The sequence below is a fragment of the Falco rusticolus genome, chromosome 8 (assembly GCF_015220075.1).
Source record: "Falco rusticolus isolate bFalRus1 chromosome 8, bFalRus1.pri, whole genome shotgun sequence".
Classification (NCBI taxonomy): Eukaryota; Metazoa; Chordata; class Aves; order Falconiformes; family Falconidae; genus Falco; species Falco rusticolus.
In genome coordinates, this window is record NC_051194.1 from 65,062,345 (window position 1) to 65,076,374 (window position 14,030).

At 38.3% G+C, this 14,030-nt stretch overlaps 1 protein-coding gene across 3 annotated transcripts in view; it reads left to right on the plus strand.

Moving 5' to 3' along the window:
* Positions 1-14,030, plus strand: part of AOX1 (aldehyde oxidase 1) — a 46,325-nt gene that overhangs the window by 2,844 nt on the left and 29,451 nt on the right. For all 3 annotated transcript variants that reach the window (XM_037398454.1, XM_037398452.1, XM_037398453.1), the window contains exons 3-13: positions 2,673-2,769; positions 3,966-4,074; positions 4,616-4,742; positions 5,617-5,678; positions 6,291-6,371; positions 7,288-7,368; positions 8,467-8,611; positions 8,782-8,874; positions 10,641-10,792; positions 11,032-11,125; positions 13,694-13,803. In XM_037398454.1, the coding sequence (XP_037254351.1) occupies positions 2,673-2,769; positions 3,966-4,074; positions 4,616-4,742; positions 5,617-5,678; positions 6,291-6,371; positions 7,288-7,368; positions 8,467-8,611; positions 8,782-8,874; positions 10,641-10,792; positions 11,032-11,125; positions 13,694-13,803 (1,151 nt within the window). The remainder of the gene's footprint in view (positions 1-2,672; positions 2,770-3,965; positions 4,075-4,615; positions 4,743-5,616; positions 5,679-6,290; positions 6,372-7,287; positions 7,369-8,466; positions 8,612-8,781; positions 8,875-10,640; positions 10,793-11,031; positions 11,126-13,693; positions 13,804-14,030) is intronic.

Consider the following 14,030-nt stretch of genomic DNA (forward strand, 5'->3'; position numbering starts at 1 on the left):
ATTCTCATAAATGCTAATTAAAATGTGATTTACCAGGTTAGGGAAGTTGTGACTCCCTTAAGATAAAGCAATCATATTAAACTGTGTATTTCTTAAGTCAAATACTCCTCAGTGAGCTGCTGTATTTTTAGTGTAGTTCCCTAAACAAACAAAGTTATGTCATCAGGTGTGCTGTGTATCTGTGTTCCTCCCCTCTCCGCCCATAAAGAAACCTAAGAACCTTTTGGCCAGTATACATAAAGCTTGACAGAATAGTAGTCTCCAGGTTTTGTAAGTGTCTCTCTCCCACGAAAGGGGAGATCTTGTCATGAGACCCTGAGTCTGCTGGAATTTTGAGGTAATCTCTCTTTTCTCATGATAAGAACTCCAGACAGATTTCTAAAATCAAAACCCAGGTTTAATACTAAGTAAATATGAACAAGTGTGTTTTTTAAAGAGAAAAAAAATAAATTAAGTAGACAGAACAGAAGTAGGGAGAGCTAGAGCTCTCACCCTGCCAGTTTTGGCTTTGCAAACGAGGTTCTTTCCTCCTGTTTTGGTTTCAGTCCACAGCTCAGTGCCTTTTGGTTTACTACAAATTGTGCAGCACTTCCTCTGATCTTTTCTCTCCTTCACTTCACCATTTCAGAGGCCTGACCGTGTGTCTGCTCTCAGCTGTTCTTAGGCTACCAAAATCTGCTGTGCCACAAATTTATTCCCAGTGCTCATGAGGCTATTCTGTAATGTTCTGGATACTTGTAGGGACTGAGCCAGGAGCAGGGCAGAATCTCTCCTTTTTGCAGCTTCCCATACTGTCTTGTGAAACATACCCCCACAGGACAAGTGATGTACTGTATACTATAGAATTCACACCAGAGACAGTTTTTAGACTTGTCTCAGAAGAAAAAGTGAAGTCAAAACATGTTTGTTACTGGTCAGTCATAAGGAGTCTGTAGCAGAATAGCTTGCTTGCTGTAGTTCTGGTGCTGATGAAATTATTCTTCGGTAATTTGAACAACTTCAGACTTCATTGGACTATAAAAAGTGGAATTGTAGAGTCATGGAGTCATTTATGACGGAAAAGACCCTTAAGATTGAGTCCAACCATTACCCTAGCACTGCCAAGTCCACCACTAAACCATGTGCATAAGTGCCACATCTACATGTCTTTTAAATACCTCCAGGGATGGTGATTCCACCACTTCCCTGGGCAGGCTCTTCCAATGATTGATAACCCTGTTGGTGAAGAAATTTTTTGTAATATCCAATCTAAACATCCCCTGTCATCTTTTTTGAGGCTAAATGTCATAGGAATTGGCACATTAGACCACTGTTAATAACTGAAAGGCCTGTTGTAAATTAACAAGTAAACAGGAGTGCAAGAAGGAAAGAAACTATCTTAAAATGTATTTGGTTTATCTGACAGCTTAGGATGTCTGTGAAAGGGCTCAGTAAAGCACTTTACAGTGGAAAAAGTGGTAGAGCTTAGATAAGGCTTTAAAGCCATACGTGCATCTCAAAGCTTTATTGCAAGTGAAGAATGCTAACTCTCACATTGACAAAATTTTTTTTTCTTTTGACAATGTGGGGTGAAAAGAAGGTGGCCTGTTTCTCTTCCCCTATTCCCAGCTCCTGGTAGACAATTCTCTTCCTGCACGTTGTGCCAGCTGTGTTGTTGCTCAGACCTCTCTGTGTACTAATTACATTCCTTAGGCCATCAGGAAACTAACCCAGGAAAAAGGCTTTCAGCTGGATTAGGGACTAGGTCACTAATCAGTCAGCTTGTCTTTAGTCCAGGGGTCTTCAAACTACGGCCCACAGGCTGGATACGGCCCCCCAGGGTGCTCAATCCGGCCCCTGGTATTTACGGACACCCCCCTGCTCCCCCCGCCGGGGCTTGAGGGGGAAACCAAACAGCCACAGATGACTGCCTGCCACTTCATCCGCGCGCTAGCCTCCTAGTTAAAAAGTTTGAGGACCCCTGCTTTAGTCTGTTCATGGAAGGGACTGGTGAGAAAACCACTTGATGCACAAGGTCTTGGGTTATGAAGCAGATAACGTCAGGAAGAAGAGGGACAGCAGAGGAGGAAGAAATGAGGAGTGACGCATCTTCCCTTTGGTGTGGCTCTATAACATTAAATCAGCTTTGTCAATTCACAGCTTCAGGTTGGCCACTGTTCCAGATTCATAGAAGTGAGCACTTCTCTCAGAAGTATGATCTTTCAGATGAGATGCAAGGTTAATATAAATGGGCCTTCTGAGAAAAACTGGGATATTGGTTTTAGTGTTCCACTGGAACTTCATATATATAGCTATTTACATGTCTTGGCTATTAAAACATAGCTATTTATATATAGCCCATTATACATCTTCCTTGCATATTTTCACTTGGAAGACTGTTTTTCATTTCCTCTCTCTGTCCTAACTTGCTCCTCTTCCAAAAGAAGTCAGGATCAAGTTTTCTGTTTTCTTGAGAACAAAATTTTGGTCATATCATTCCTTAGCTTCAGTCTTAATTTTCACTGAAAATTTTAATCCAGCATAAAAAGGACTGTGATACATATGCTATCATACCAAAACAATTCTATGTTCCTTAGCAGTTCAGGAAAAAAAGATGGCCTCGAGCTTTTGAGCAGAATAAAGACCAAAATGAAACTTGATACTTTTTTTTTCCCTAACGGCAGCATTTTCAGTCCGTCTTACAGGAACTAAGTATGGCTGTGGAGGAGGTGGCTGTGGTGCCTGCACGGTGATGATCTCAACTTATGAGCCAGCTTCAAAGAAGATACGGTATCCTTAACAGAAAATTTTGGAAACCATACAGAATTTTATGACTGTAGATACCATTTCCAGACATGAAACTGTAAAAACAAAGTTGCAGAATCTGTACATAGTAATAAAATAATCCAAAGGAAGTGTGACTTTATCCAAAAGAGAACACTGTAAAATACTGTGATTCGACTATGTTGTAAATTTGCTGAATTTTCATGCTTAAATGCCTAATTTGCTCATATATGCTGGCAGCTCCAAGAATTTCAGAGACCTACATTTAACACCCTTTGTATTGACCACTGGAATGTGTCTCCTACCTGCAGCTTTGTCATATGACTGGTGGGAAGACAGGGCAGGCAGAAGTTTGGGTCTTACCAGCCCTTTAATACTGAACTCCTTCTGTACACCCCACCCACAAAAGGAAAGACTTTGAAACTCAAAACCAGAGTTCCATTAAGCTAAAACCTGGAATAAATTACTTATAAATTCATAAAACTCCAGTCAAATTGTTAAACAGTAACATGTCATTGTCATCTGAGTATTTTTTTTTGGGGGGGGGGGGAGGGGGGTGAAGTCAAAACATTCCAGGTGTTCCTTTTGACAATTGCGTTACATTGGAATGCAAGGGAAATGAAAATGTTTAAAGTTACGAGAGTCAAAATTAAAACAGTCAGAATGACACTTGAGATGAAACATTTCAGCAATTGTAAAGCAAACAGTTTCAATTATTAATGATTAAAAGTGTTGAAGAAGTTTTATTTTGGTATGTCATTCCTATTTAGAGTGGTATTTATTTTACGTCAGAATTTCCTTTGGTTGAGAAATTTGATTATAAATTTGCAGCCATAATTCTTTACTTCCTTCAAGTGACCACACCAACCCTCCCTTCCCCATTTTCCTCTTCCAAAGCATACTTGACAGATTGCTTGTGGGTGGGAGGGACAAGAGGGCAATTAGAAAAGACTGAAGTATTACAGAAGATATAAATTCTACAGAACTGTCCTCATAGATATGGTTTTTATACTAGGGGACAAGAGACACAGCTAGTAAGTGATCCCTTCTATAAAGCTTATTCTCTCGTAATTCCAAATTATATAATAATGACTGCTTTGTAAGTACAAACTATGTCTTGATTGATCACAAAATTATATTAATGCATCTTTGTTATAATACAATAATATTCATGTTCTTTATTCTCCTTTATGTCTCCAAAGACATTATTCAGCAAATGCATGTTTGCTTCCCATTTGCTCCTTGTATGGTGCAGCAGTGACCACAGTGGAAGGTGTTGGAAGTACGAAAACCAGGATTCATCCCGTTCAGGTGAGAGTACGGTGTAACTGTGTAAGAGGATTACTGATTTCTTCTTTTTTATGGGGTGGCTTGAGTGGCAGTGCTTCTAGGGCACAGGAATTTCATATGGTGATTATTCTCCCTGCTAAACCATAACAGAAGACAACACAAGTTTCTGATGGTTGGTTGATCAAGGCTGATGAGATATGGCTCACAGTAGATGCTTTGATACTGACAGCCTGATTAGATGTACAAATTATTGGAATGGATCAGGCTTGTGCTCTGTTTTAGCTAATGTTGCATTTTAGACAATGCCTCTTTAGCTGATGTTTTAGTATGAATGCGGAAAAGTCAGAAGTCCACTAAAGGTTAATAAGTTACCTTAGTAAGATGTGCCTGGGCATCACACCCAAAATAATTATTCTTATTTGAGATTGCATAAATAGTTTTACTCTAAAAGTCTGATTTACTATGAAGACAGTGTTTGGCATGGCATCTCCTGTTTAAGACAGTGTTCATTAGAATGGTGATGTACACTGGAAGGAGTGCTATTTGTGGTGTTTCATTTCAGGAAAGGCTGGCCAAGTGCCATGGCTCCCAGTGTGGTTTCTGTACCCCTGGAATGGTGATGTCCATATACACTTTGCTAAGAAACCACCCAGAACCAACTGCAGAGCAGATGATTGCAGCTCTGGCTGGTAAATATTGCCACTTTTTACTTTGTAGGTATGTCCTTTAATACTTTTCTTCAAATGCTTTGTGAGTGCATGTCTGTGTGAGAACACACACATGCATCCATGTGTGTATGCACTTTATACAAATTGTGCTTCCCAGCAGATTTGCTACTGAATACAGAACTTGTATTCTCTGTCATTCTTTTCTCCTGGAAAATGAAGCATGGAACTGGGGATTGTTTCAGGGACAGCGTTCAAAACATCCCCATATATGTCTTTTGAAGTGCTTTAAATCAGACATGAAAAAATGTTGTCATGTTGGAGAAGTAGTTGTGTCTGAACATCTCAGAGATCCGTGCATTTGGAGTTGAGAAATGTCCTAAGACTCACAGGAGAGCCCATTTGTGGTAGGAATAAAACAGTCAAATAAAGTGGAGAGATACAGACCATCTTCACTAAGGGGAAGTGTGAGCATTTATTGCAGGTAAAATAGCATTCTGTCGTCTGTTGTGCTCCAGAGTCACAGTGGAGCCAAAGACATTCCCAGTTACTATGAGGTGGACTTAGACAGAAGTGTAGTGCTAACAGTCTTCAGTATTAGAAATAAGTCAGGGGGAAGGAGAAAAACATTTTGAGGGTGTTAAAGAATATTGTACCATCTCCTGCATACTAAGCCATAGCCAGCATTCCCTCTAGTGCAGCTCTCAAGTAATTTGTACTGTCCTTGAAACAAGAGCCTTTTTCCTCAGAAGCTGGCAGGGTCCTAAGTCTTGTGATGCTGATCTTTTTTGTCTTTCAGAGAGCTAACACTTCTCCTTAAGCTTCAAAAATACAAACCTCATATAAAGACATGATATTTTAAAGCCACATGCTTTTTTTTACCCATTTCCTTTTTCAGGGAACTTGTGCCGCTGTACCGGATATAGGCCAATCCTAGATGCCTGTAAAACCTTCTGTAAGGTAAGTAGTGATGACAGGAATGCTGGATTGTGCCCATTAGTGTATATATGTGCACAAACCGTCAAGATTTTCATTGAGATCATCTCTTTCCTCTGTTAAGAGATGTAGGTCTGACTAAGGTGTATAGTGGCCTAACCCATCAGGAAAATTTATTAACAGAAATGAACTTGGAGTCTAGCCTGTATTACGAAGAGTAATCTGAAGTAACTCCATGTGTTTTACTGTGGGTCAGTACTGGCATAAATAAAAGCAAAACTTGGATTGATGTTTTTAATAATTTATCATGTAATGCAACATGTCAGAAACCTACAGTGAAAGAACTGAGAGTGAACAGTGGGTAAAAGAAATGATAGAGACCATCTATGTGTGCTCTCACAAGGTCAACTGAATTTCACATAGTATGAATTATTTTGTATTAAGGGCTTCAACATCTAATGATTTTGTTGTTTTTTAATACCACTTCTTTAAGAGACAATCCTTCCAATTTAGCTTATTATTAAACTTCCATCTAGAACCTTATTAAAATATAAAGAGACACTCTTACCAGCTTCAGCAGTGTTTAACTCATTGCCATACTGGGCAGTATTTCACTAATGGAATATTCCTCTTTAGGACTCTGTTTGTTGTCAAAGGAAAGCAAATGGAAAGTGTTGCTTGGATCAGGAAGATGACTTGTTTGACAAGGAAGAGAAGGTGAGGGTTTAAGTATTTTACCTGTGATATTTAGGTGTAAGATTTACAGAAATAATATTGCATGGCTTTTTTCTTGTAATTAAAGTAAATGCAGTCTACTGTCGTTTTTATGCTCCACCTTATTCACCTTACATATTAATTACTGAATAAGGTATTTTATTATTACTCTCTAGAAATTTGGAAACATTCCTAAAAATTAAAGATTCTTTGTGTAGATTTGTATGATGAGATGATGATGTGGTGGCAGATAGTTGGTATAAGGTAGTTTGGAGCTCCAGAGCTGAGATTTGAGCAGTTCTTCAAGTTCAGAAATATTAATACTCTCAGCTCTACTCACACAGTGATCATCATATTGTGCAAGGAATCAGGGCATATGTGAAACTGTCTTAAATCAGTGATCCGTGATGATCTGAATGTAACCACTGATCTCTTCAGAATCTGTCTTGAGTCTGTAGAACTGATATGCTCTTCAAAAATCAGTCATGGTTGTAATTTTATATGAAACCTCTTATCCATACGAGTATTTGACTTTGTTCTCAATTTTCTTTCAGTAATGTCTGATCTACTTCTCCATTTTTTGAGTACTGCAGGTTGGCATGAAACCAGCTACTTTCTTACAGTAGAACTACAGGAAGCCTGTACTTAGTCTTTTAGTTGCTTACCTCCACATTGTCATTTCTGTTAGCAGTGAACTTTGGGAAACTGTTATGCACACTTCCTTAGGTGAAATGCAGCAGCTTCAAATGATGCATGGTAGTTTAGCACCAAATCCAAATGATAATGGAATTACTAATTTTCTGCTGACTTCAGTGGGGACCCTCATGGTTTGGTTTTGGGTTTGCCTTTTTTTTTTTTTTTAATGGAATTAATGATGAGAGAAAATTCTTGGCCTTTGCTTGTTTTCTTTCCTCTTAAGGTTTCCACTAGACTGTTTTCAACAGATGAATTCCAGCCCTTAGATCCCACACAAGAGCTTATATTTCCTCCAGAACTAATGGTAATTTTTGCTGCTTATAGACTGTTCTTTAGCTCTGTCTTTTCCTTAGTAGTCTATAGTTCAGAACTCATTCTGAAGTCCTGATTAGCAGTAATTCATCAGAAGAAATGTCATAATACTTCAATATAAATCCAAAATTATATTCCTTTTTTTCCCAGTGATCTTATTGAATTTTCACATACAAAAATAATTATATTGGGAAAATGAAGTTGCAGAGTTTGGTATTAAGTGAGAGGGAAAAGTAGTAACCCAAACTGAGTTTTCAGTGCAGCATCCAAAAATAAAAATGCTTCTCTGCAAACTGAATGGCAAACACTTTCTAACATTGGCAAAACAATGCATTTTCCCCATTTTGGCTCTTAATAGTTTGGTCTTCTCTGTCAAAACATCAGCCTCAGAGAGCCACCCAAACCAAGGAGCTGCAGTGATTAAAATATGACAAAGATATAAGCAGCTGAAATAAGAGCACTGGAATGGAAACTGTCAGGCATCCTTACTGACAGCAGTATTTGCCCCAGAAAAACTGAAAGCTGTTTGCTTTATGTTATTATCAATCTACAGATTCAAAGCCAAAATCTCTGTCACTCGTTGGCTAATTACAGAGAAAGATTGATAACTGTGGTACAGGAGTTCTTGGCTGTGGATTTGTACCACCACTAGTTCTCAAGCTATTTCCAAGTGAGCAGTGTTAGAACAGCCAGAGACATCCACATGCATGCTTAATCTAGAGAGGGATGCTGCTGCCAGTGTCACTGGTGACCTCCAAGCAAGCTAAGTGTGCAGACACCTCCCTAAGTAATTTTTATCACTTTTCTAATAATTTCAGCAATTTCAGGATCTATTCTTACCTTTTTTTGCTTGGGGGCTATTTATTATCAATCTTATTAGCCCATTGGAATTAATTGCAGATGTTTCACCCACGCAGTCTAGAAGTTCACCACTGTGCAAAAAGCCAACATAACAGTCCCATTTCTGCCCAATTTTGAGGGATTAAGTAGAACTGCCATTAAGAACTTCTTTTGACTTTGTCTAGTGTCTCTTAGACCTGGCACTTGTCTGTATGTCCAGATATTTAAATCTGCCATATTTGCCCATCAGAGAATGGCTGAAAGTCAACAGAAGAGAGCTCTGTTTTTTCATGGGGAGCAGATGACATGGATTTCTCCTGTAAACTTAGATGAATTACTGGATCTGAAAGCTGCCTACCCCAAAGCACCTCTTGTGGTTGGGAACACCAGTGTGGGTATGTATACAATCAGAATGGCTCCTGTTGCCATCGTTCCAGTGTGCATGGGAGGAGTGGGGCTACATTTATCATTCCTTTTGCGTTTTCGTCCTTAAGGTTACTCTCCACTATGCTGGAGTTGTTATTATGGAAGATGTCTTTTGTCTAAATCTGTTCCTATCTGGTAGGACCTGAGATGAAGTTTAGAGGCGTGGTCCATCCAATTGTTATTGCTCCTGCAAGGATCCTGGATCTGAATGTGGTGAAATTCACGGATGATGGTCAGTAGCCTTTACTTTGTTCAGATGTAGGAAATTCCTCTGCAGTAAGGGATGCTGCTCCATTCCGTAGTGCTGAAGATGTGAAGTGCTGTGCAACTGGTTCTTAAGCATGCTTGGTTCTTTCCCAGGCCAGGGTGGCTGTGGTGACTGTCCTAGTGCATGATACAGTTTTGTTTTCATGACACAGTGCAGTACTGACCAGCAATATTGTCTTGGGCTCCATTAGTTGTAATAGTGCAAGGGTAATTATTCTGCTAATACTGGTTCTGGTGCTAAGTCATGAAATACTGGCTTTGTGATCTCTGTACTGTGCTATGCTGTATAGCAGAGACACACACATACAGAACCACAGAGGAAGTTAGCAACACTGCATGCTTGTCTACATTAGAAAAAAAGGCTGTGATTAAACAGGCATAGCTAATATGCATTAGACAATCTTGTTCTCAGTCATAACAGCATTCGTTATTGTGTATTAAAGATCTCATACTCAATTCATATATATATATAAGATGAGCGTGGAGATTTTTTTAAAGTTAGACTAGGTTTTAGTTTTTAAATAAATTCTGTTGAAATTAGAAATAACTAGAAATACATTTAAACTTGCCATAATAGCCTAAATTAATTAAATATAAATTAAGTTGTTCAAGTTTACTGCCAAAGTTTTAAGGAAAGTCAAGCTCTATATCTGATGAAGATTACTTGCTGTATGCCTGAAGCCGCTTTCTTGAAGTGGTAAACTGTGTTTGACAGTTCTGTCATTGCATTTAGAATACCTCTTTCTTTTCAGATCAGTTATCCAGTTCTAGTCAATGAGTGGTTTGTTCTTAGTTGAAAAGTAGCTGGGAATTGAGAAGCAGGGAGAATCTTTACTGCTTTTTTTTTAAATCTATAGATAAAACTTCGTTATGACTAGGTGAGACTAACTAGGTCTAAAATGAGAGATCTGCAGTTTAGTTTGCCAGCCAGAAATAGTATTTCCTCTCTTTATCAGATTTAAATGTAAAACGTGTTTTGATTAAGTTTTTGTTTTAAATACAAAAAATTTAGTACTGCTTTACTTGATTAATAAAAAGCCATTTAAAAAAATACGTCTTTTATTTTATATTTTTGATGGAATTCCAGTGTTCATTCAGAACATTCATACATCACATAAATGAAGTCTATTAATAATTTTGAATAGAAAGGCACTGTTTACTGTTTTATAATATTGAAAATTGTAAAAAGAATTTAAAAAGATAAAATGTATAACTACTCAAATAAATACATATGGTTATAGGTTGTCTTTCTAGTGGGAAAAATGATACTATATTCAGTGTTAGGACTGTTTGGGTTTTTTTGCAAATACTACCTACCCATACTGTAGGAGAATAACTGGAATGTACATATGCAAAGCAAGATCAAATTATGATGAAAATCATGTTTAAAAATAGGAAATGCCTGTTGAAAACATTTTGAAGCTGACTTACCTTTCGGTTACTCAGTAAAAGTTGGTGCAAGGGAAGCAGCTAGAACAGGCAGCTGGAAGCAGAGAAGGGATTTCCCTTCTGGTAGAAGTAGTGAGCTGTTAGCTAAATTTCATAATTACATGAGATTTTACCCTCGGTCTCCTGAAATGAAAGGTCACAGTCTCTTTACTATGCAAAAGCCCCTCCCTTTATATCTGCCTGTATTTCACATAAGCAGTCGTAGCTCAACAGTATGAACATAGTTTAAAACCCAGGCAATATAGCAGTGCACACATTACATTCACAATCTTTTGGTTACAGGATTAACTCTGGGAGCTGTCTGCAGCCTCTCTCTAGTGACAGACGTTTTGACAAATGCAATATCAGAGCTCCCTGAAGAGAAGACAAAGGTTTTCTGTGCTGTCCTGAAGCAACTGAGAACTCTGGGCAGCGAACAGATAAGGAACGTTGCTGTATGTTGTGCCTTCCTTGCTATAACAATTGTAACAACTTGTAAAAAATGCGAAATTGCTCCTGACCACATGTAAAACTTGCATTTTTAATTCTGTTTTTAGCATGAGTTTTCTATCAATGCATCTTTTCTGAGCTTTCAATATATATAAATTCATATGTAGTCTGCATGTTATATTGTCACCTAACATAAAAACATGAAGGTGATAGGAAAAGGTAACATAAATTTCTTTTTTTCAAGTCATTAGGTGGAAACATCATAAGTAGAAAATCAACCTCAGACTTGAATCCTATTCTGGCAGCCAGTGGCTGTATGCTCAATCTGGCTTCAAGAGGTAAGAGGTATCCTGTCCCTGTAGTAGTGCCAGAGGTACAGGATCCTATTGTATGGGGAGAAGGGAAATAACAATAGGTGAACATTTGTTAAGGAACGCTTTCCCCATGCTCATACAAGATTACATCTGCAAGGGAAGCAGCTTCCAAATGAACATGTCACAAGATTCTCATGTCAAGGGTAAATAAACATTCAGACCAATCAGATTACATGTACTTCTGTGCACAGTGAATTGCTATAAGCACTCATAAAACCTCACAATTTGAGTGGCTGTATACTACCTCCCCACATCCCTGGTATTTTTTTTCTGTAACTGATGCTTTGCCATAGTTTAAAATCACCCTCTTGGCCTGAGGAGGACTCTGGCTTCTTGTTCTTCACAGTTACTCACTTCTGATACATGAGCCACTAGTCTAGCACGTTTTTCACGGCCATTTCCTTAGTTTCCTTCCATCACTGTATATATACTCCCCTCTACCCGCTCCTTTGTTTGTGCGCTACCTTACCGTTGGAAGGTTGATGGAATTATTGGTAAACATGAGCTATCTGGTGGCCTAGAGTTGCATGTTCTCCCTTCTAGATGGCTTATGTCCTTTTTGCTCTTGACCCAGACAGAGTGAGTGTTGCCATTTCAGACCATGTAATACTCCACTCAACACCCTGAAATACACATTCTTTAAGGGGATGTTTCTGAGCCAGGATTTCCTGGAACAGATACACAAAAACTTAACACTGTGTGATTTCCATGACTTCTTCCTGCATGGTTTGGTACTGAAAGGAAAAATACCTGTCAGAATGTTGTTCTGACAAGTGCAAGTACAAGCATTTCCATCTTCTTGCTCAACAGTTCTAACGATGAGCCTACTTATTTGAGTGATGAATAAGATCATTGAATGATACCTGTTTCTGCTACCCTGGCAGAACTTTAGTGCTGGGAGAGGGTTTATAAGCATTTTTCACAGGTTTTTAACTTACTTTACCAAACGGTGGTCAGTAAAACATAGAAAAAATAGATTGTTCAAGAAAAGGAGGTTGCAGAAGCACTGTTAGTTATTATTATTTATCTTAGATCCCAGTGTAAGGGAAAATGCACCTAAATCCTTGCAGACTCAAAGGTGAGGTTAGACAATGATCTTTATGTATGTAAACCAGGGGTATTCTGGAAGGAATTGCAAAGGCAAAAATCCAGAAACACAAGTGCTGCTATTCTTAAGAGTTTTATTTTTCAGATTCACAGTTCAGCAAAGTAAAATTCCTTTAATGAGGTTTTGCTGTCACAGTAGTTATATCTGAGGAATGCAATTTTAATGCTAAATGATATTCTACAATGAACAGGTTACAGTGACATCGTCACATGTAACATGAAAAACATGAAGAAAATAATCATGCTGTAAAGCAGCCAGTCTTGAGGAATCACAATCATTGAATGTGATGGGAGTATTGTAATATATAAATCTTTTTAAAATGGCACAGGAGATTATCTGGTTATAGAAAGTCTTGGGGTAGATCAGGGCTACTGTAAGATAAATAGTGTCTAGTGATAAGAAATCATTTATTTAAAAATGCATTGGACCTCTTAGGTAGCATGTGAAAAGTACAAAGAAGTGAAAAGTACAAAAAAGTACAGAAGACTAGTGAAAAATCCACTTTGACTTCACCTGTCTAGCACATGTGGATAAATTCCACACTGGTGAACCACTGTGGATTTCCATCTGTACAATGCTTGTGCCTCTGTGTTCTTGCAGAACAACAATGCTGCTTGACAGTTGTGTTACTGGCACAGTTGCAGTCCTACCAACAAAATGTCTTGAGCCAATGGACCTTGCTTAATTAATAGAACCAACTATATGTGTTAAAATACTGCATTTCCAGAAGTCTTGCTGGCTTTACTGTGTAGCAATATTGGCAAACCCAGTGTAGCATAGATGAAGTTTAAGTGTTCAAGGGGCTTTTAGAAGTTTAGGTTCCTTGCCAAATTTTGCCCTACTTCCCTTTTGAAAATTCCATCTTTAATAGTATTTATTGTAGAATGACAAACATAGTGCTGTTAGAATAATTGATCAAAAAGAGAGAAGAAAAGGCTGTAGCATTTATTCCCTTCTGAATTCCCAGAAGTATTCAGAATCTCAGAACAAAGCAAATAAACAAAAAAAGCCAATGAAAACCCAACCACCCAATTTTTTTTTTTTACTTTTGCAGCAGTTCTTCCCCATTCAGTTTTCTTCCTCATTCTTGATGTTTTAGAAGGGAAGGTAGTGATGATGGCAGCTGCTAAGATTTGGAACAGATGGACAGAAGTGAGGATGGGATGGGATGGGATCATCAGTATCAGAAGGGAGGATTACAGAATGGAAATTAATCTCTGAGCACTTTCTTAGGACTCTGGTGTTATGATGCTATGGAAGATGGAGCGGTCATTTATATTTATAGAGCATACCACTGTTCATTTGTTATGTAAACTCTGCAGTTATTTACGCAGGAAGGCAGCAGGTATTTCTTGACAAAATATGATTGATGTATGTTGATTGCACAATTGTACAGAAGTTTCTGGATTTGGGATTTTTTTTAGGAAGAAAGCGACAGATTCCTTTGAATGGTATTTTTGTAGATGGAGTTGGTAACAATGCCATTACACCAGAGGAGATCTTAGTCTCTGTCCATATTCCCCATTCTAGGAAGGTAAGTTACTAGTTTGTTTAGGTTTGCTTTAAGCAGAGTTAAAGACTATTAAACAAAGAGCAGGAGGGGGCATAATCCCAATGTTTAAAGTCACACTACTACTGCTCTCTTTCTGTATTCCTTGCATTTGATCCTGTCAGTGCCATGCTATGTCCCAATTTCAGCCAAAAAACACAACTCTGCAAAACAGCTGGTGATACATAGTGATATTCAGACAGAAGTTTACC